Source organism: Triticum urartu, chromosome 7A (assembly GCF_056163025.1).
Source record: "Triticum urartu cultivar PI428250 chromosome 7A, HENAU_Tu73, whole genome shotgun sequence".
Taxonomy (NCBI): domain Eukaryota; kingdom Viridiplantae; phylum Streptophyta; class Magnoliopsida; order Poales; family Poaceae; genus Triticum; species Triticum urartu.
This window is the reverse complement of record NC_141879.1, coordinates 469,453,390-469,475,635: the sequence shown is the minus strand read 5'-3', so window position 1 is coordinate 469,475,635 and position 22,246 is coordinate 469,453,390. Positions and strand designations below refer to the sequence as shown.

Here is a 22,246-nt window from a genome sequence, read left to right as displayed (position 1 = left end):
CCATGAATATAACGCTTTATCGACCTGTTTTTAGCTTTTAGATGTTCTGCAACTATATACACAATAGATACTGGCTGTCTGAACTGTAATTCCACTCCATGAGAAGCTGAGATAAAGTAAGAACGGGGCAAAGAAATTCCGACTCTTTCTGCTCGCAGGCGGGGCCTGCTATGACTCCCAATGGGTGGTATTACTGCAACTGTCGATCCTTCAAATTTTGACGATAACAAGTAGCCTGAATCCAAGAAGAAAACTAATTCAATTCTCCCAAGACTGCTAATTTTTGGGTTTCTTTGTTCCAACTTTGCATTGACACCACTTGGACAATGTTTGTGTTCCTTTGCTTTTCATCATGAAAACAAACATTCTGAAATCTTCATAGGATATTTGATTCCATTTTTACTATACAATAGAGTAAATAGGCTACGTCCTTACATTCTCCGCGGAGAAGTTATCCAGCCAGTCGGTTGCCATTGATTTGTGACATTTTTTTATACAGTTGTGATTCCCGTGGTCTGCTTGTTATCGTCAAAAGATAATTGATGGGTTTTTACTTCTCCTTTTGTTTATAGAGAATGGGTCATCCTAGAGTATGAATTTGACATGGTTTGATTGAGACGTGCGTTGCACGTGCACGTTTACTAGTAAGAATATAAAGAAGAGAGAAAAAAGTCTAGGGCGTCGCTGCTGTTGGCCTTCGACATGCTGGGCTGCTGCTGCGCTGTGTCACGTGCATGAGCGGCCGAAAGGAACTGGGCCACCGGGGTAGCTGGGTAGGATTAGAGTAGAATAGGTTTATGATTTTCTATTTATTTATTTTAGGTACAGAAAGGATGTTAGCTCCAAAGATGATCAAAATCATTTTATAAAAATACCAGGACATCCAAAAACACAAATATAGTCACATACAACATAGTAAACATTTTTCTAGTCCAAAATATTTATAAAAAATACATATAATATTTTCGTAAACTTTACTTTGACACTTATAAAATGTTCCACGAAATATTTTTGAACTCCAAAGAAATATTCAAATAACATATTCAAGAATTTCCAACTCTCTTTAACATTGAAGGAGCCATATTTCCCTCTCTCATAAGAATTTATTTTCGAGTTAGAATTGTTTTAAATATTCAAAATTCAGATGGGAGAATATTCAATTGTTCATCAATATTACTCCTTGAGGAAGTCATGTCATCCTCTCTCATATTTAAATTGGAAATAGTCTGAATATTCTCCAACCCAAAATAAGATGAAATTGAATAATTGGGAAAGTCATTTTATTCCCTCTCTTTTAAGAAAAGCTGAAATTCCAAAAGCTCCAGATCCTAGTCAAAATTAACTAACAATAAGCACTACAAGCAATTTTTAATAAATTATATTTAAATAATTAACATTTCAAAATTTAGAATTTTGGGATGTTACACCGGCCCGCATGTATCTGTTTTTTTTCTTTCTGTTTACAATATTAAAAAAGGTGAGCCAGCTCAATATTACTCCTTGAGGAAGTCATGTCATCCTCTCTCATATTTAAATTGGAAATAGTCTGAATATTCTCCAACCCAAAATAAGATGAAAATGAATAATTGGAAAAGTCATTTTATTCCCTCTCTTTTAATAAAAGCTGAAATTCCAAAAGCTCTAAATCCTAGTCAAAATTAACTAACAATAAGCACTACAAGCAAATTTTAATAAATTATATTTAAATAATTAACATTTCAAAATTTAGAATTTTGGGATGTTACACCGGCCCGCATGTATCCGTTTTTTTCTTTCTGTTTACAATATTAAAAAAGGTGAGCCAGCTCAATATTACTCCTTGAGGAAGTCATGTCATCCTCTCTCATATTTAAATTGGAAATAGTCTGAATATTCTCCAACCCAAAATAAGATGAAAATGAATAATTGGGAAAGTCATTTTATTCCCTCTCTTTTAATAAAAGCTGAAATTCCAAAAGCTCCAAATCCTAGTCAAAATTAACTAACAATAAGCACTACAAGAAAATTTTAATAAATTATATTTAAATAATTAACATTTCAAAATTTAGAATTTTGGGATGTTACACCGGCCCGCATGTATCCGTTTTTTTCTTTCTGTTTACAATATTCAAAACCAGATGGGAGAATATTCAATTGTTCATCAATATTACTCCTTGAGGAAGTCATGTCATCCTCTCTCATATTTAAATTGGAAATAGTCTGAATATTCTCCAACCCAAAATAAGATGAAATTGAATAATTGGGAAAGTCATTTTATTCCCTCTCTTTTAAGAAAAGCTGAAATTCCAAAAGCTCCAGATCCTAGTCAAAATTAACTAACAATAAGCACTACAAGCAATTTTTAATAAATTATATTTAAATAATTAACATTTCAAAATTTAGAATTTTGGGATGTTACACCGGCCCGCATGTATCCGTTTTTTTCTTTCTGTTTACAATATTAAAAAAGGTGAGCCAGCTCAATATTACTCCTTGAGGAAGTCATGTCATCCTCTCTCATATTTAAATTGGAAATAGTCTGAATATTCTCCAACCCAAAATAAGATGAAAATGAATAATTGGAAAAGTCATTTTATTCCCTCTCTTTTAATAAAAGCTGAAATTCCAAAAGCTTCAAATCCTAGTCAAAATTAACTAACAATAAGCACTACAAGAAAATTTTAATAAATTATATTTAAATAATTAACATTTCAAAATTTAGAATTTTGGGATGTTACACCGGCCCGTATGTATCCGTTTTTTTCTTTCTGTTTACAATATTGAAAAAGGTGAGCCAGCTCAATATTACTCCTTGAGGAAGTCATGTCATCCTCTCTCATATTTAAATTGGAAATAGTCTGAATATTCTCCAACCCAAAATAAGATGAAAATGAATAATTGGGAAAGTCATTTTATTCCCTCTCTTTTAATAAAAGCTGAAATTCCAAAAGCTCCAAATCCTAGTCAAAATTAACTAACAATAAGCACTACAAGCAAATTTGAATAAATTATATTTAATTAACATTTCAAAATTTAGAATTTTGGGATGTTACACCAGCCCGCATGTATCCGTTTTTTTTTCTTTCTGTTTACAATATTAAAAAAGGTGAGCCAGCTCAATATTACTCCTTGAGGAAGTCATGTCATCCTCTCTCATATTTAAATTGGAAATAGTCTGAATATTCTCCAACCCAAAATAAGATGAAAATGAATAATTGGAAAAGTCATTTTATTCCCTCTCTTTTAATAAAAGCTGAAATTCCAAAAGCTCCAAATCCTAGTCAAAATTAACTAACAATAAGCACTACAAGCAAATTTTAATAAATTATATTTAAATAATTAACATTTCAAAATTTAGAATTTTGGGATGTTACACCGGCCCGCATGTATCTGTTTTTTTCTTTCTGTTTACAATATTAAAAAAGGTGAGCCAGCTCAATATTACTCCTTGAGGAAGTCATGTCATCCTCTCTCATATTTAAATTGGAAATAGTCTGAATATTCTCCAACCCAAAATAAGATGAAAATGAATAATTGGGAAAGTCATTTTTTCCCCTCTCTTTTAATAAAAGCTGAAATTCCAAAAGCTGCAAATCCTAGTCAAAATTAACTAACAATAAGCACTACAAGCAAATTTTAATAAATTATATTTAAATAATTAACATTTCAAAATTTAGAATTTTGGGATGTTACACCGGCCTGCATGTATCCGTTTTTTTTTCTTTCTATTTACAATATTAAAAAATGTGAGCCAGCAAGAATTCGAACGCACGACCCGCTGCTTCTACTCAAGCAACCAGAACAACTACGCCATGCAATGACTTGTGTTTTGAAACTTCTTTCCTTGTTTTTATTGTCCTCTTCGAGAAGCTTTCCAAACAGGGGTTTTTCAATTCTTTGGTCATTTTTCGGTGCCGTTTTATTCAGGTTTTCGTTTTCTTGTTTTTTTATTTTTTGTTCATTTAAATGCGTGTTTTTCAAAAACAATTTTGTGTTTTGTTTTTTCTAGAAAAACCGATGGTTTTTTTCAAAATTGATGAACTCTTCAAATTTGATGAACTCTTCAAATTTGATGAACTCTTTTCAAAATCATTGAACTATTTTCAAATTCAATGAACTTTTTCCAAAGTTGATGAACTTTTTTGAATTTTGATGAACTTTTTTCAAAATCATTGAAAGTTTTTCAAGTTTGATGAACTCTTTTCAAATTCCCTGAACTTTTTTCAAAATGGATGAACTTTTATCGAATTTAATGAACTTTTTTCCATGTTATGGTTAACTTTTTTAAACATCGATGAACGTTTCTCAAAATCAATGACTTTTTTTAAAATCAATGAGCTTTTTCCAAAAATACGATGAACTTTTCAAATCTGTGATTTTTTTCAAATTATGATGAACCTTTTTTCTTCAAAATTTACATTTTTAAAATTTGTGCTTTTTTTCCAGATATTGATGAACTCTTTTTCCAAAACGGTCCATCTTTTTATTTTTAAAATTTATGTACTTTTTTCCAATTTCTGATTTTTTTTTGAAAAACGGTGAACTTTTTTCAATTTTTGAAAAGTCAATGATGTCAACTATGATAGGTCAAAGGTTCAATGTTCAACTGATACCTGAGTTTTTTTTTTTGAGAAGCAACTAATGTTCGAACTAGGAGGAGTTTTTCTATTGAAATATACGTTTTTTAATCACTTGTACTTGGACAAATAGAAATATTTCCTGCTAGTAAACAACGAAGGGATGCCAGCACAGTGGTTGTCATGTCGTGCCGTTGTCCTTGGTGTCCTGCCTGCGATTCTCGGCTCTCCGTTTTGTTGTTTGGGCACTACCATTTTTTCATGTTTGCTCTTTTAGCAGTTTTCTGGGCCGGTCCACTATGCGTCTCCGGTGACCGCCAGCAGCTGTGCGCTTGTAGCGCTAACTAGGAGCTCCCGGTTCCCAGCTTGTTACTAAAAAAAAGATGGTTCCCAGCCAGTTTTTTCTGGTTTTGAGAACCTTCTAGAAGGGTACTGAATCGGTTTTTCCAATTCCCCCTTTTCCCTTTTTGTTTATTTTTCTTTTTAATTTTTAGTTTTCTTTTCTTTTTCTGTTTTCATTTTTTTCTTCGCTCTTTCGTTTTTTCTTTTTATGTTTCCTTTTATTCAGTATTTCATAACATGTTCTTATTTTTAAAAATTTGCTCCCAATTATAAAAAAAATCTCGTTTTCAAATTGTGTTCACATTTTCAAAAAAAAGGTTTGTGTTTCGAAAAGTCTATGCGGAATTTAAATAAATGTTATGGTTTTCAAATTTTGTTCACAATGAAAACATGTTCATGCTTTAAAAATGTTCAGTAATTTCAAATTTTCCTGAGAAATGTTCTCATTTTCAAATTTTGATATGTTCATGTTTTCAAAGAATATTGTTCAGTAATTGAAAAAATACTAATTTTTTTCTTTTTCTTTTCGGTTTCTATTTTTTATTTTTCCTCGTTCTTTTATCTCCCATTTTCTGTTTCTTTTTATTTTCCTTTTCTTATTTTAAATTTTTAAATTTAAATTTTAAGTTTATTTCAAAAAATGTTCGTGTGTTTCAAAACAGTTGCTATTTTTTCCAAAAATGTTCGTGTTTTATAATTTACTCAGGAGTTTCAAAAAGTGTTCAGGTTTTTAAATTTGTTCTGGAGTTTCAAAAAATGTTCAGGGAGTTAAAAAAATCATGTTTTCAAATAACGTTCATGTTTCAAAAAAAAATCCTATTGTATTGTCTGCAAAATTTCAAACGATTTCCCCGTATTGAAATTTGTTCTGGAGTTTCAAAAAATGTTCCCTTTTTAAAATTTGTTCGCATTTTTTAATTTTGTTAGGACTTTCAAAGAATATTCTTTTTTAGAAAATGTAGTTTGATTCAAAAAAGGTTCTTAATTTTTAGAAAATGTTCATGTGTTTAGGAAATATTTTGAGTGAAAAGTGTTCATGTTTCATTAAGCATTCATTTCACAAAAATCGGAATTTTTTTATAAACATGAACAATTTTGAAAGCTTGAACATTTTCCAAAAAAGCGAAGAATTTCTGAAGTTTTTGAACTTTTTTGTAAAGTACAAACTAGTTCTGAAAACATGAGCATTTTTTGAAATTTGCAAAAAAATTGAAAACAAGAACTTTTTTTAATTTGTGATCAAATTTCAGGTTCGAGAAAAAAAATTCACTTAAAAAATTCATCAAAAACACGAAATGAAAAAAAAGAAAAAGGAAATGTTTGGACCTACGTCGATATTGGTTCTGATAAGCTTGCGGTAATAAGTAATGAGCTCTCATTGTCTATGGTGGTTAGCACACAAAGATTGTTTGCTTGAGTTCTCGTGTTCGATCCATGGTATTGCTTGACTTTTTTTTGCCAGTTTAAAGTCGATACAGTAGTCGATCGTTGGCACATCGCTCGTTCGTCAGTGGGTCGGCACAGTCGGGGCCACCTGTGCGTTTGCCCGACAATCTGCCGCAATAAGCGGCAGATAGGACGTCCCCATGTAAAGCAGGAGCGGGGAAGTTCCCTTTCCCCGTTCAGGGAGGCTCCCACAAGCTTTTCTGGGTAGGGATTGGGAAGCTTCTGAAGCTTCCTGCCGGTTTATTCTTTGACTTTTGTTTTTGTTTTTTGTGGACCAGTTTTTTTTCAATTTCATGATTTTTTAAAGTCTAAAACTTTTTTAAAATGTCATGAATATTTTATACTATAAATGGCGATTTTTGTACCTACTGTAAAAAATATAGGAGAGAAAGAAAAAAAGGAGCGAGTGAGCGGAAGGCAGCGCGCGTTACTGGCCCAGATCCATGCGGGCGACGTCCTGGTCACTAGTTCACCAAGTGGCGCTTAAGCGCCCAAGAGGAGGAGCCTCTATTCTATTGTATCTCTTTATCTCTAACTCAAATGTATTTCTTTGTCTAACATGATCAACTACTCTCTTTTTTTAATCCCTAAAAAAAACAATTCAACTACTCTTTGTTTTCATGGCAGAATTGATCAACTATGATGCCACCATTCGCACTTACTCGTTCCTCTTTGTTTCGCGGGACATTACTCTCACATTTATTCTCAAAATAATATTATCACAATTTTATTTTCTTTGCCTAGTCACAGTGAGAAGTAATTATGTTACTTGTCTAAGTTATTACCTCTATAACTGGTAGTAAAAATGTCATGCAACACTTTATTTATTACTCCCTTCGTCCGTGAATAAGTGCACTTGAGCACTTCTACCTTCTGTCTTAAGTCAAAGTTTTAAAATTTGATCAACTTTATAGAAAAGCGTAGTAACATATATGACATCAAGTCGGTACATTATGAAAGTACTTTTTAAAATGGACCTAGTCATACTAATTTATTGCTATAAATGCTGTTGTCTTTTTCTATAAAGTTGATCAAAATTTTAAATCTTTGACAGTTTGACTTACGACAAAAGTTTAAAGTACACTTGTTCGCGGAAGGAGTAGGTTGTAGATTGATTTTGTCTTGGTATGTGTGATGTTTCGGTAACATATTATGTTACCACAAGCTTCGCTTTCCTCATTAATTATTTGCCACATCATCTATTTTTCCTAAATATGTGTAATGTTATCACTTATGTTAGGCTAAGACATAGTGTGGAGTAACTTAGAGTAGTGCCATCCATATGACAATAGTCAATGTTATTACCTTTATAGTTGAAAATGACATAGAAGTAGTATCATAGATGATTGAATTTTTTAGATTATAGACTCAATTTACTTTGGGTTGTGTTATGTTACAGTAATTATGTTACTCTGAACAGCCATCCTCTCATTAACTACATGCTACATAAGCAAATTTGTTTACTTGCTAAGTTACTCCCACTATGATCACTATGGGTAACTGAATACCCTACTAATAATGACCATCAAGTGAGTAACTCAAATATGCTAATTAATTATCTGTAGAATGGTTTAACTGCATTTTTTAGGGTAACTGAAATTATTAATGTAAAAAAACAACAACAAATGTATACCCCGAATCAGAAGTGAACACGCACTCACGCAGCACCATAGTTTGATGACTTACGGTAGCAAATGTTAAGGATGCAGAAACACATACATGACTAGCAATTATTGTACCTAGCATTGTTACACTTACAAGCTACGTTGGTTGATCTATCAGAATTGCTCTTTGCCCTCGAAGCTCTGGCCGATCGTCCAGCTTGCCGGCACGACGGCGCCGAGGACGACGGAGCGGCCGTCGCTTGCGACCACACGGAACGAGAGCCCCTGCCCGACGAGATTTTGGACATCTCCGTCCCAGATCTGTCCCCAGTTCCTCTTCATGTTCCGCCACTGCCCGTCCTTGGCCCCTTTCACGGCCAACGCCTTGACTTCGCCGGGACCGGCGACGTTGAAGACGAGCACGCCGACCCAGTACTGGTTGCCCGTCATCTCTATCCGGATGCCGCCCTTCTTGGCGCAAGGCACGCGTCGGTACTGCACGGGGATGATGCCGACGTGGAAGTCGGTGACGAGGCGAAGGAACATGGGCTTGGAGAGATCGAAGTGCTTCAGCGGCGGGTTGCACCAGTTCTCGTAGGGCTTGGAGTAGTTGGCCGGGCAGAGGTTGGTTGCCGTCACCGTCACTGGCGCTCCGCCGGGCTTGCAGTGCGGGTCGCCGTGGCACTGGATCTCGTAGCAGCCGCCGCAGGACCAGCCGTCGCTGAAGAGGGCCACGCTCAGCGCTGTAGTGTCCAGCCCGTACCCCTGCTGGAATAGGTTACCGTACCCACACGCACCCTCTGCATGGCACATGCAGGCATCCCGTGGAGAATGTTAATTAGGTAAAAACTTCGCGTGATGATGCGGGGTCGAATCTGAGTAGTTAGTTTGCTTACGCATGGTCTCAGCTCCGGTCTCATCGCCGTAGAAGGTAGCGTGCGCGTCCATCCAGCCACCGCTTGCTACGGCCGCCGCCGGCGACCAAGCCAGGATCAGCACCACCGCCCCCACGGACACGGCGGAAACCGCTGGACGTCTCGTCTCCATTCTTCACTAAACTAGTGTGATCTGTGTCTGAGCACTTGTACCCCAATTCAACTTTGCGATGATTGATAAGTAGCTACCTCATGAGTCATGCTTTATGTGTACGCACTTATGCCACTGGCTGCGGAGTTTTGGCCTTTTGCGTGGGCTGCGGAGTATCTCTAAGCTGCCAGTGGCAACAGACTGCATTTGTCCACGAATAAGCGCATGCTAATATGCGGCATTAATGGAGAATATTTTAACCTAAAATCTTAAAAGTGCACGCGCGCTTATTGAAGAGAACGAGCAGTCGCTCTGTCACTCGCATGCATACATGCATGTATTGTCTGCTAGTGCATGTGACTACTAGCATTAAATGCGGTCAGACTTGTCACATGTGACCAAAAATAGATCCACGTCTACTTATTTCGGGTTTTTCAAATTTTTAAAAAGTCATATCTTTCAAACCATGCGTCGGAATTTAGATTCGTCTTCACTGTTAGATTTCTCGTGACGAGATCTTTGAAATTAGATCCCACATGGGTATGTTTCGACGAAATTTTTTCGATGCCAACTTTCGTGCTATATGGTGCAACTAGTCTACTGTCCCAACCAACTACCTAGTAGTCGTTGTGCAACTCTCCTCCCTACTCGTGGATGCGTAGTTTTTCACTGTTGGCACACCCTACCCCCACCTCCCCTGCAAGGGATATGTGCAACTTGGTCTATTGTTCAAGCCAACTGCCTATTAGTCAATGTGCAACTCCCTACACTCTCTATTTGTGGACCTGTATTTTCAATTGGCGGGACCAACAAACAGAGTTGCACATAGTCTGCTAAGTAGTTGGCCAGGGGCAATATATGAAGTTGCACATCAGTTGAATGGTAAAAAGTTGCATATAAACAGAGTGCTAAAGTTGCAAAACTCACTAGGGGGGTGGTTTGGGCCGTGTGCTAGCAATAAAACTACACATCCATGGGGTACGAGAGAAAGTTGCTAATCACAGTTAGACAGTTGGCTGTGGCAGTATACGAAGTTGCACATCCACTATTAGGTTGTTGGCCGATGCAGCAAATAGTGAAGCACATCTACGGGCAGGGAAAAGTTGCAGATCAACTACTATGCAGTTGGCCTGGGTAACAGATGAAGTTGCACATCTCATTGGAAGGAGTTAGTTTTGCACCATCATTGAAATCTGCATGTTTACGGTATAGGAGAAAAGTTGCATATGCCTGTCAGGTAGTTGCACGCCGACGACTAGGCAGTTGCACAAAACAGGAAAAAAATTGCACAATTTTTTTTTCCGTCAAAACATAGCCATGTGGGATCTAGTTTCGAAGAGCACGCCACGAGGGTTCCAAAAGTGAAAACGGATCTTAATTTCGACGTGCGGTTTGAAAGTTATGATTTTTTAAAAACTGAAAACACAAATTAAATACGTTCACAACTGTTCACATGGATACTTTACAATTATTTATCCTCTTCGCATATGTCCACACCTGTTTACTTTTTCTAATATGAGTCAGGGAGACAAAAACTTACCTTTTTCAACCAGCCACCACGGAGTGCTAGTGGGCAGCCGGCTGCCGGCTAGACGCGTCCATATTTTAAGATATGGCTCAACAAAACCCGATTATTTGAGCGCGCCAGTTTCAACAGGTCAGACTGAGCTACCGTAAAAAATAGTGACAATTTTCTGTTCCAGATTGAACATAACATTTAAAAACCAGCCATGCTACAGCTACAGACAGTTTTTCATGAATTCAAGGCTACAGACGGGATTGTTGTCACCTGGTTGGGTGGAGAGGGGCCCCACCCCTGGATTTCAGGGCGTAGGAGTGAATTAGGAGATGCCACATACGTTTGTAAGATTGTTTCCATAAGCCTCGACCGTAAGTGATGGTGAAGGTGAAGACCATGCCCGGCCAGGCTGACACTTTCTAGAGGTATTTTTTCGAGTCAAAATAACCAAGCTTTATTACTCAATCCCAGTGTTCATCAGATATTACAAGATCACCGTGGGGTAAACCAAACCGAACATGTCTTCCCTATGGAAAAATTGTACCCTGCGTAGCTACTTTATGAGCTGCATAGTTAGTAGCTCGAAATTCATGCACATAATTACATGAAATAAAAGAAAGTTTTCTTTGTTGTATCTCCCGTATGATCCCTCCAAAAGCTCCACCAGCGCCATCTCGAATACTCTTCACTACCTCTTGGCAATCTGATGCTATATGCAGATGATGTAATCCCAGATCTTCGGCCAAACCAAGAGCTTCTTTGCACGCCAACGCCTCTAGTACGGATGGATCTAACATTCCCTGAATCACCAAAACCGAAGCTCCTAAATATGTACCATCTCTATCCCTGCAAATACTCGCTGCAGTTCCCCTGTTATGATCAACGGGCACATCTACGTCGAAATTGAACTTTACAAACCCCATGAGGGGTGGGATCCTGTTGTTTCTCCTAGGAGCTCTAGTTGTGACTTGTTGGCCGTTCTCTTTTAACTGATCGAGCTCTGCTATAAACCTTGTGACAAACAGGTGTGTGGAGAGCATGCTTTGATGTATCTCCTCATTAATGAGTTTCCTCCTGACAGTCCATATTGCCCATATCGTAACTATCAACCGTGTAAGCTCATCATGAGAGAGGACTTCCATCATCGAGAACAATCAGTTTCTCGCTGATGGATCAGTGGTAGCAATCAAGTGTTCAAGCAATAGCAGGTCAACCAATGCCCAAACACAGCGTGCCATCGCGCACTCGATCAAGCTGTGCCTCCACAACTCTTTCATCTCGCATACAATGCATGAATGCCCTGTTGCCATATTCCTATGTTTTCACACATCCTCAGTAGGAAGGGAATGTCGGGCCAACCTCCATAAGAACATTTTTAGTTTAGTTGGAACTGTGACATGTTGTGACGCCCCCGACTTAATCATGCACTAATGATACACGCAAATGCACAGGATCATGATCAAAGACTCACGGGAAGATATCACAACACAACTCTAGACACAAATTAAAGTCATACAACTTTATATTACAAGCCAGGGCCACGAGGGCTCGAATACATAAGTCAGCGGAACAAACATTATCTGAGTATAGACATAAGATAAACAAGTCTACCTTAAGAAGGCTAGCAAAACAACAATATCTGGATAAAAAAAGGCGCATGCCTCTTGCCTGGGAGTCTCCTAACTACTACGGGTCGTCGGCGGTCTCTACGTAGTAGTAGGCTCCGCCGGGGTAGTAGTAGCCCTCAGCGATATCAGCTGGCTCCTGGGCTCCGTCATCTGATCACAGCAATCAGGTAGATGGGGAAAGAGGTAGCAACGTAACCGTGAGTCCTCATCCAGAGTACTCGCAAGACTTACATCAGATCTATACTAAGTATCCATCTATATCAAAGGAATTGGGCTATATCTTTGGACTATACTGCAGAAATGCCAGAATAGAAGGGAAGGCCTAGCCTTTTTCCAAACACTTTTGCTCTTGTTTTGGACTGTATTTTGCATGATTTGAATGAAACTAACCCGGACTGCCGATGTTTTCAGTAAAACTACCATGGTGTTGTTTTTTGTGCAGAAAAGAAAGTTCTGGGAATTGGATGATACTTTATGGAGATTTTTTATGGAATATAAAAAATACTAGAGTCAAGACCCAACAGAGGGGGGCCACCTGTTGCCCACAAGGCAACAGGGAGCGACCACCCCCAAGTGCACCCAGTTGTCTTGTGGGGCCCACGTGGCTCCACTGACCCTTATCTCAAGCCTATAAATTCCTTTTCCCCGAGAAAAAATAGAAGAAGAAGTTTCATCGAGTTTTACGACACGGAGCCACCGCCACCTCCTGTTCTACATCGGGAGGCCAGATCTGGAGTTCGTTCGGGGCTCGGGAGAGGGGGATTCGTCTCCATCATCATCACCAATTTCATGATGCTCACTACCGGGAGTGAGTAATTCCTTCTTAGGCTTGCTGGACGGTGATGGGGTTGGATGAGATTTATCATGTAATCGAGTCAATCTGTTAGGGACTGATCCCAAGTATCCACTATGTTCTTGGATTGATGTTGCTATGACTTTGCTATGCTTAATGCTTGTCACCAGGGTCCGAGTGCCATGATCTCAGATATGAACCCTCTATGTTTTCATGAATATATTTGAGTTCTTGATCATATCTGCTAGTCATATGCACTTGTTATTATTCTGATCCGTAGACCCCATAGTGACAATTGTCTGGGATACTCTCCGAGGATGACTGTAATTCGCGGAGTTCATGTATTCACCATGTGTTAATGCTTTGTTGTGGTTCTCTTTAATATCCCTATGGACCTTGCTGCCACGAGAACAAAATATGTCATGCAAGTTCTATTATAAGCTAGTATGACTATATACGGAATACATGCCTACATTACATTCATGAATTGGAGCTATTGTGTATCGCTCCAGGTTGTGACTGTTATATGATGAATATCATCCAACACAAACATCCATCACTAATCCAATGCCTACGCTTTTCATATACTGATCTTTGCTAAGTTACTTTTGCTGATGCTATTGCTGTTACACTCACTACAAAAACTGCTACTGTTACTGTTACCATTGCAATTGCTACCGTTACTACTGCTATCAAACTATCATATGATACGTTTCCAACATATCTATAATTTTTTATTGCTCCATGCTATTAAAGTATCAATCTTGGATGTTTTATATGCATTTACAAGCAATCATATATCCTTTTTTGGGACTAACCTATTAACTTGCCCAGTGCCAATTGCTGTTTTTTGCCTGTTTTTGGTTTTTCAGAATATCGGTACCAAACGAAGTCCAAATGCCACAAAACTTTTTGGAGATTTTTTCTGGACATAAGAGACCCTGGAAGCTTTGGGAAATGACCAGAAGATGGAGCAGTGGCCCATGAGGCACCAGGGCGCGCCCAGGGGGTGGGCACGCCCTCGGGGAAGGTGTTGGGGAACGTAGTAATTTCAAAAAAATTCCTACGCACACGCAAGATCATGGTGATGCATAGCAACGAGAGGGGAGAGTGTTGTCCACGTATCCTCATAGACCGAAAGCGGAAGCGTTTGCACAATGTGGTTGCTGTAGTCGTACGTCTTCATGATCCGACCGATCAAGTACCGAACGCACGGCACCTCCGAGTTCAGCACACGTTCAGCCCGATGATGTCCCTCGAACTCCGATCCAGCCAAGTGTTGAGGGAGAGTTTCGTCAGCACGACGGCGTGGTGACGATGATGATGTTCTACCAACGCAGGGCTTTGCCTAAGCACCACTACAGTATTATCGAGGTGGACTATGGTGGAGGGGCGCACCGCACACGGCTAAAAGATCAAATCAATTGTTGTGTCTCTAGGGTGCCCCTGCCCCCGTATATAAAGGAGCAAGGAGGGGAGAGGTGGTCGGCCAGGAGGGGCGCGCCAGGAGGAGTCCTACTCCCGCCCTCCCTTTTCCTTGTTGGATTAGGAGAGGAGAGGGAAGGAGAGAGAGAGGGGGAAACGAAAGGGGGGGGGGGCGCCGCCCCCCTCCTTGTCCAATTCGGACTGGGGGGGGGGGAGGGGCGCGCGGCTGCCCCTTGGCCGCCTCTCCTCTTCCACCAATTGGGCCCATGAGGCCCAATAACCTCCGGGGGGGGGGGGGGGTTTGGTAACCCCCCGGTACTCCGGTATATATCTGATAACCCCCGGAACCATTCCGGTGTCCGAATATAGTCGTCCAATATATCAATCTTCATGTCTCGACCATTTCGAGACTCCTCATTATGTCCATGATCACATCCGGGACTCCGAACAATCTTCGGTACATAAAAACATATAAACTCATAATATAACTGTCATCGAAACTTTAAGCGGGCGGACCCTACGGGTTCGAGAACTATGCAGACATGACCGAGACACGTCTCCGGTCAATAACCAATAGCGGAACCTGGATGCTCATATTGGCTCCCACATATTCTACGAAGATCTTTATCGGTCAAACCGCATAACAACATACATTGTTCCCTTTGTCATCGGTATGTTACTTGCCCCAGATTCGATCGTCGGTATCTCAATACCTAGTTCAATCTCGTTACCGGCAAGTCTCTTTACTCATTCCGTAATACATTATCCCGCAACTAACTCATTAGTTGCAATGCTTGCAAGGCTTAAGTGACGTGCATTACCGAGTGGGCCCAAAGATACCTCTCCGACAATCGGAGTGACAAATCCTAATCTCGAAATACGCCAACCCAACAAGTACCTTTGGAGACACCTGTAGATCACCTTTATAATCACCCAGTTACATTGTGACATTTGGTAGCACACAAAGTGTTCCTCCGGTAAACGGGAGTTGCATAATCTCATAGTCATAGGAACATGTATAAGTCATGAAGAAAGCAATAGCAACAAACTAAACGATCAAGTGCTCAGGGCCGGTCCTGAGATTTTGGGGGCTCGGGGCGAAACTATAATCCAGGGTCCTTCGGGGTCCTTATTATAAATATCTAGTTAATAATCATCATATATACATATAATTTGTATCAAAGAAAATAATTAAGTGCATCTAAAATAATTGTGCATATCACATAATGTATCACATATTACCTTCAAATTTTCTCCTTGTGTGTTCCTTCTCCTTTGTGATTTGTTGTTGTAACTCTTTATCAATTGTTTCATGCTTGCTCAGTCTAACTCTTAGTTCATTCTAAGAGTTCATGTTGATAATATGGTCGACACTAGCCTCGTGCTCTTTTAGTCTCTTATTAATATGCCTCCAATCACAAAACCCATCATTCCCCATTGCACTCGTGCATTTATCAGAATTGAAAAGCTTACAGGAAAAACAAAACACTTTTTTGCGCGTTTTGAAAAAACTAACCATTTCCTATCACACTCCTCTCCATTGCTCATCTTTGTTGAGTAATGACTATACGAAAGATGTCTTGAATTTTCATCCAAAGGATATTCAGTATTTTCTTCTTCCCTTTTGGCCCCCTTTTCACTAATATGTCCCTCGCTTTGTTATCAAGATAACCCAATTGCTTGAATCATAAATACCCACGGTAACCGGTTACTGGTCAACACTAGTAGATTCTGCCGTAGATGAATTAAATATGGGCACATGATCACTCACATTGCTATCATCCATGCTGACGTCAACATTGCCTTCTGTACAAGTATGACCATCATCTTCCTGATTGCCATTAGTTTGGAAACCCGCAAGAACTATCGCCAACTCGTCTGCATTTCTTGGAGTGCTTGTATCGCTCTTATAATATTTAAAAATAGATCCACTCAATGCATCTTTCTCCTCATCTGCCTCCTTCTTCCTTTTTTGTTTTATGACCTCCGGGTGGATACTTTCTACCCGAACTCAACATGACCCTGCTCAAATTCAAAGGAACAATTAGTTTTTAAAATTCACACAAAACTAATTAAAATTTAAAATTTTAGATAAAGTACCGAAGATCATCTAATATAATGAGAAACTGCTAGGGCCTAATATAGTACCTTCTCTCTGTAATCTAATTGGCAACGTGGGCGCAGTGATTCGAGCGCCCTAAAAACAATTCGTCAATTCCCTGTTAAGCTGTTTGATCGATCAAGAAATTGGCAATTAGGATTAGAAAGAAAAGAAATAGGATGAAGATCATGCGAGGGAAGAGGGCACGACCAGATGTACCTGCCGCAGTCATCGCATCGTTCGTGAGGAGGCAGAGTCAAAGAGATTAGACAAATAGGAAAAAAAGGGCAGGGAACAACCGATCCAAATTACAGGAGGAAATCAATCCAACAATTCCTTTTCCTATCTCCGGTTTCCACGTGACTATGTACAAACATGGGCCAGGCCCAACATATCTTTACTTTCCTAGGATAGTAGTGATCGGGGCGATCGGCCAGAAGCTGAGCGAGGCGCGCTGAGACGCGTGAGAGATAGATTAGTTTCAGTTTTTCCCGATCAAAGACTTGTATATACGTACGTACGTATACCTAGGAGGCCCCCCTAACTTTTGGGGGCCCGGGGCGGCCGCCCCGTTCGCCCCTCCCCAAGACCGGCCCTGCCAGTGCTAAGCTAACGGAATGGGTCAAGTCAATCACATCATTTTCCTAATGTTGTGATCATGTTAATCAAATGACAACTCATGTCTATGGCTAGGAAACATAACCATCTTTGATCAATGAGCTAGTCAAGTAGAGGCATATTAGTGACACTCTGTTTGTCTATGTATTCACACAAGCATTATGTTTTCGGTTAATACAATTCTAGCATGAATAATAAACATTTATCATGATATAAGGAAATAAATAATAACTCTATTATTGCCTCTAGGGCATATTTCCTTCAGTCTCCCACTTGCACTAGAGTCAATAATCTAGATTACACAGTTATGATTCTAACACCCATGGAGCCTTGGTGCTGATCATGTTTTGCTCGTGGAAGAGGCTTAGTCAACGGGTCTGCAACATTCAGATCCGTATGTATCTTGCAAATTTCTATGTCTCCCACCTGGACTAAATCCCGGATGGAATTGAAGCGTCTATTGATGTGCTTGGTTCTCTTGTGAAATCTGGATTCCTTTGCCAATGCAATTGCACAAATATTGTCACAAAAGATTTTCATTGGACCCGATGCACTAGGTATGACACCTAGATCAGATATGAACTCCTTCATCCAGACTCCTCCATTTGCTGCTTTCGAAGAAGCTATGTACTCCGCTTCACACGTAGATCCCGCCACGACGCTTTGTTTAGAACTGCACCAACTGACAGCTCCATCGTTCAATGTAAACACATATCCGGTTTGCGATTTAGAATCATCCGGATCAGTGTCAAAGCTTGCATCAATGTAACCATTTACGACGAGCTCTTTGTCACCTCCATAAACAAGAAACATATCCTTCGTCCTTTTCAGGTATTTCAGGATGTTCTTGACCGCTGTCCAGTGATCCACTTCCTGGATTACTTTGGTACCTCCCGGCTAAACTAATAGTAAGGCACACATCAGGTCTGGTACACAACATTGCATACATGATAGAGCCTATGGCTAAAGCATAGGGTACATCTTTCATTTTCTCTCTATCTTCTACATTGGTCGGGCATTGAGTCTTACTCAACTTCACACCTTGTAACACAGACAAGAACCCTTTCTTTGCTTGATCCATTTTGAACTTTTTCAAAACTTCGTCAAGGTATGTGCTTTGTGAAAGTCCAATTAAGCGTCTTGATCTATCTCTATAGATCTTGATGCCCAATATATAAGCAGCTTCAACGAGGTCTTTCATTGAAAAACTCTTATTCAAGTATCCCTTTATGTTATCCAGAAATTCTATATCATTTCCAATCAGCAATATGTCATCCACATATAATATCAGAAATGCTACAGAGCTCCCACTCACTTTCTTGTAAATACAAGCTTCTCCAAAAGTCTGTATAAAACCAAATGCTTTGATCACACTATCAAAGCGCTTATTCCAACTCCGAGAGGCTTGCACCAGTCCATAAATGGATCGCTGGAGCTTGCACACTTTGTTTGTTCCTTTTGGATCGACAAAACCTTCTAGTTGCATCATATACAACTCTTCTTGAGGTCTCTTCTGGCCAAACAAAGAAGGTACACAGAAAATATTTGTGGTAGGCCCCCGCGTCGCTCCACACGAGCGACACGGGCGGCGACCCAAGCCACCGCCGACAGCCCTTTCTCCGTCGTCTACCTCCCTCGCCGCCGCCCGGATGCGCCGCCGGGCAAAGCCCGTGTGACAGCAGCGGCAGCGGGGCTTCTTCTTCACGAGGCGGGCGGCTGGTGGCTGGCTCATGCGGCGCCGACGCATGGTCGTCATGAGCTCGGCGTCGACGGTCTGAAGCCCCTCTCCTCCGACGGGGGTGGCGGATCCGGGGCCCTCGCACCCGGATCTGATGGTGTGTGGGCGGGGCCGGCCTGCAGCGGCGGCCCTGGCGCCATGGGTTGGCGCCCGTGTTGCGGCTGATCTGGTCCGGCGCGGGCGTGGCCCGGTGGTGCTCTGGCTGGGAAGATGCGGTCAGACGGGAGGTGAAACTTGAGGTGCGGGTGCGGCCGGGTCACGGTGCGTCCGTGTGGGGAGGTGCAGCACGAGGTGCCCGGCGGCTTGGTTCTGTCGTGGTGAGGATGTGCAGCGGCGTGGTCGGCGGCTGCTGCTCGGGCAGTGCGGCAGCCCAGGTGGAGGCAACACAGTGTTGAGGTGCTGGGTGCGTGGGGCTGCGCGGATCTGCTGCTCGGAGGTCGCGAAGGGTGAGGGTGGTCAGATCCGGCCGGATTTGACATCGGTGGCTCGATGGAGGGCTTGCTGATGCATGATGTGCGGAGCTCGAGAGGTTGACCCGGGTGAAAGCTTGTCTCCGGCGTGTCCGGAGCCGGCGATGGCGACGCTTTCAGGCGTTGTTTCCTTCTTGTCAGCATCGTCGAGGTACTCTCAGCTCCAATCTTCGCAGCTTTGGGGGAAACCTTAGATCCATGGGATCAGACGATGACGGTGCTCTAGCATCGTATCCCCTCTCGAGGGCTTCGTCTTTGGAGCTAGGCATCATCAAGCGGGACTGATGGAAGTTGGTGGAGTTGGCGTTGAGGCTTCTGTGGCAACGATGATGGGTGTGTGCGATGTCGGAGACGCGGCAATGGTTGCGATAGTCGGCTCTTCTTCGGCGTGTTCATGGGCAGATTACCTCGGGTTGTTTTGTTGCGGTGAAGTCAGAGCTGTGGCGGCGGGGCCCCTGTGGCGACGATGACAGGCAACAGGTGGTCTGTTCGGTGGTCTTCCGCGGCGCCAACCTTGCCTAGTTCTCCTTCGGAGCTATCTTTCAGAGTCGGAGTTGTGCTGTCCTTGGCGCGGGTGGCTGAGTTTGGCGCGGGGCTTCTTGTGTTTCACATAGCCTCTACGATGTGGGTTGGGTCTACATTTGTCTTCGGAGAAGTCGGAGTCGCTTGCTCGGGATTAGGGAGGGTGATGACGCCTGTTGGGGAGAAGTGATGACGATGACACCGGTGTGTGATGTTGACGAGACTCTCTATGTGAGGTGTGTGTGTGTGTGATTATGAGTGTGCCGCTCAGCGGTTTGTGACGGTTTTCGCCCAGTTTTCCGTTTATTAACCGGGCAACTCTCTTCTTCTTTATTAATGAGATGAGGCAAAGCTTTTGCCTCCGTTTCAAAAAAATATACAACTCTTCTTCTAGAAATCCATTCAGGAATGCAGTTTTGACATCCATTTGCCAAATTTCATAATCATAAAATGTGGCAATTGCTAACATGATTCGGACAGACTTAAGCATCGCTACGGGTGAGAAGGTCTCATCATAGTCAACCCCTTGAACTTGTTGAAAACCTTTTGCAACAAGTCGAGCTTTATAAATAGTAACATTACCGTCATCGTCAGTTTTCTTCTTGAAGATCCATTTATTCTCAATGGCTTGGCGATCAACGGGCAAGTCAACCAAAGTCCACACTTTGTTCTCATACATGGATCCCATCTCAGATTTCATGGCCTCAAGCCATTTTACGGAATCTGGGCTCACCATCGCTTCTTCATAGTTCGTAGGTTCGTCATGGTCTAGCAACATAACTTACAGAACAGGATTACCGTACCACTCTGGTGTGGATCTTACTCTGGTTGACCTACGAGTTTCAGCAACAACTTGATCTGAAGTTTCATGATCATCATCATTAACTTCCTCACTAATTGGTGTAGGTGTCGCAGAAACCGGTTTCTGTGATGAACTACTCTCCAATAAGGGAGCAGGTACAGTTACCTCATCAAGTTCTACTTTCCTCCCACTCACTTCTTTCGAGAGAAACTCCTTCTCTAGAAAGGATCTATTCTCAGCAATGAATATCTTGCCTTCGGATCTGTGATAGAAGGTGTACCCAACATTTTCTTTTGGGTATCCCATGAAGACGCACTTCTCCGATTTGGGTTTGAGCTTATCAGGTTGAAACTTTTTCACATAAGCATTGCAACCTCAAACTTTAAGAAACGACAGCTTAGGTTTGTTTCCAAACCATAGTTCATACGGTGTCGTCTCAACGGATTTAGATGGTGCCCTATTTAACGTGAATGTAGCTGTCTCTAATGCATAACCCCAAAAAGATAGTGGTAAATCGGTAAGAGAGCACCATATCTAATAAAGTACAATTACGACGTTCGGACACACCATTACACTGTGGTGTTCCAGGTGGCGTGAGTAGTGAAACTATTTCACATTGTTTTAACTGAAGGCCAAACTCGTAACTCAAATATTTTACTTCTGCGATCATATTGTAGAAACTTTTATTTTTGTTATGATGATTCTCCACTTCACTCTGAAATTATTTGAACTTTTCAAATGTTTCAGACTTGTGTTTCATCAAGTAGATATACTCATATCTGCTCAAATCATCTGAGAATATCAGAAAATAATGATACCTGCCGCGAGCCTCAATATTCATCGGATCACATACATCAGTATATATGATTTCCAACAAATATGTTGCTCGCTCCATTGTTCCGGAGAACGGAGTCTTAGTCATCTTGCCCATGATGCATGGTTCGCAAGCATCAACTGATTCATAATCAAGTGATTCCAAAAGCCCATCAGCATGGATTTTCTTCATGCGCTTTACACCAATATGACCTAAACGGCAGTGTCACAAATAAATTGCACTATCATTATTAACTTTGCATCTTTTGGCTTCAATATTATGAAAATGTGTATCACCACGATCGAGATCCAACAAACCATTTTCATTGAGTGCATGACCATAGAAGGTTTTATTCATGTAAACAGAACAACAATTATTCTCTAACTTACATGAATAACCGTATTGCAATAAACATGATCCAATCATATTCATGCTCAACACAAACACTAAATAACATTTATTTTAGGTTTAACACTAATCCCGAAAGTATAGGGAGTGTGCGATGATGATCATATCAATCTTGGAACCATTTCCAATACACATCGTCACTTCACCCTTAACTAGTCTCTGTTCATTTTGCAACTCCCGTTTCAAGTTACTATTCTTAGCAACCGAACTAGTATCAAATACTGAGGGGTTGCTATAAACACTAGTAAAGTACACATCAATAACATGCATATCAAATATACCTATGTTCACTTTGCCATCCTTCTTATCCGCCAATTACTTGGGGTAGTTCCGCTTCCAGTGACTAGTCCCTTTGCAGTAGAAGCACTCAGTTTCAGGCTTAGGTCCAGACTTGGGGTTTTTCACTTGAGCAGCAACTTGCTTGCCGTTCTTCT

At 40.9% G+C, this 22,246-nt stretch overlaps 1 protein-coding gene across 1 annotated transcript; it reads right to left on the bottom strand.

Annotated features, from left to right (window-relative positions):
* Positions 1–8,001: 8,001 nt before the first annotated feature.
* On the bottom strand, positions 8,002–9,083 carry LOC125525180 (expansin-A22-like). Its single transcript, XM_048690196.2, has 2 exons — positions 8,845–9,083; positions 8,002–8,748 (listed from the first exon to the last, which is right to left on the bottom strand). Exons 1-2 carry the CDS (start codon positions 8,993–8,995, stop codon positions 8,123–8,125), a joined length of 777 nt encoding a protein of 258 aa, XP_048546153.1. The 5' UTR covers positions 8,996–9,083; the 3' UTR covers positions 8,002–8,122.
* Positions 9,084–22,246: the final 13,163 nt, after the last annotated feature.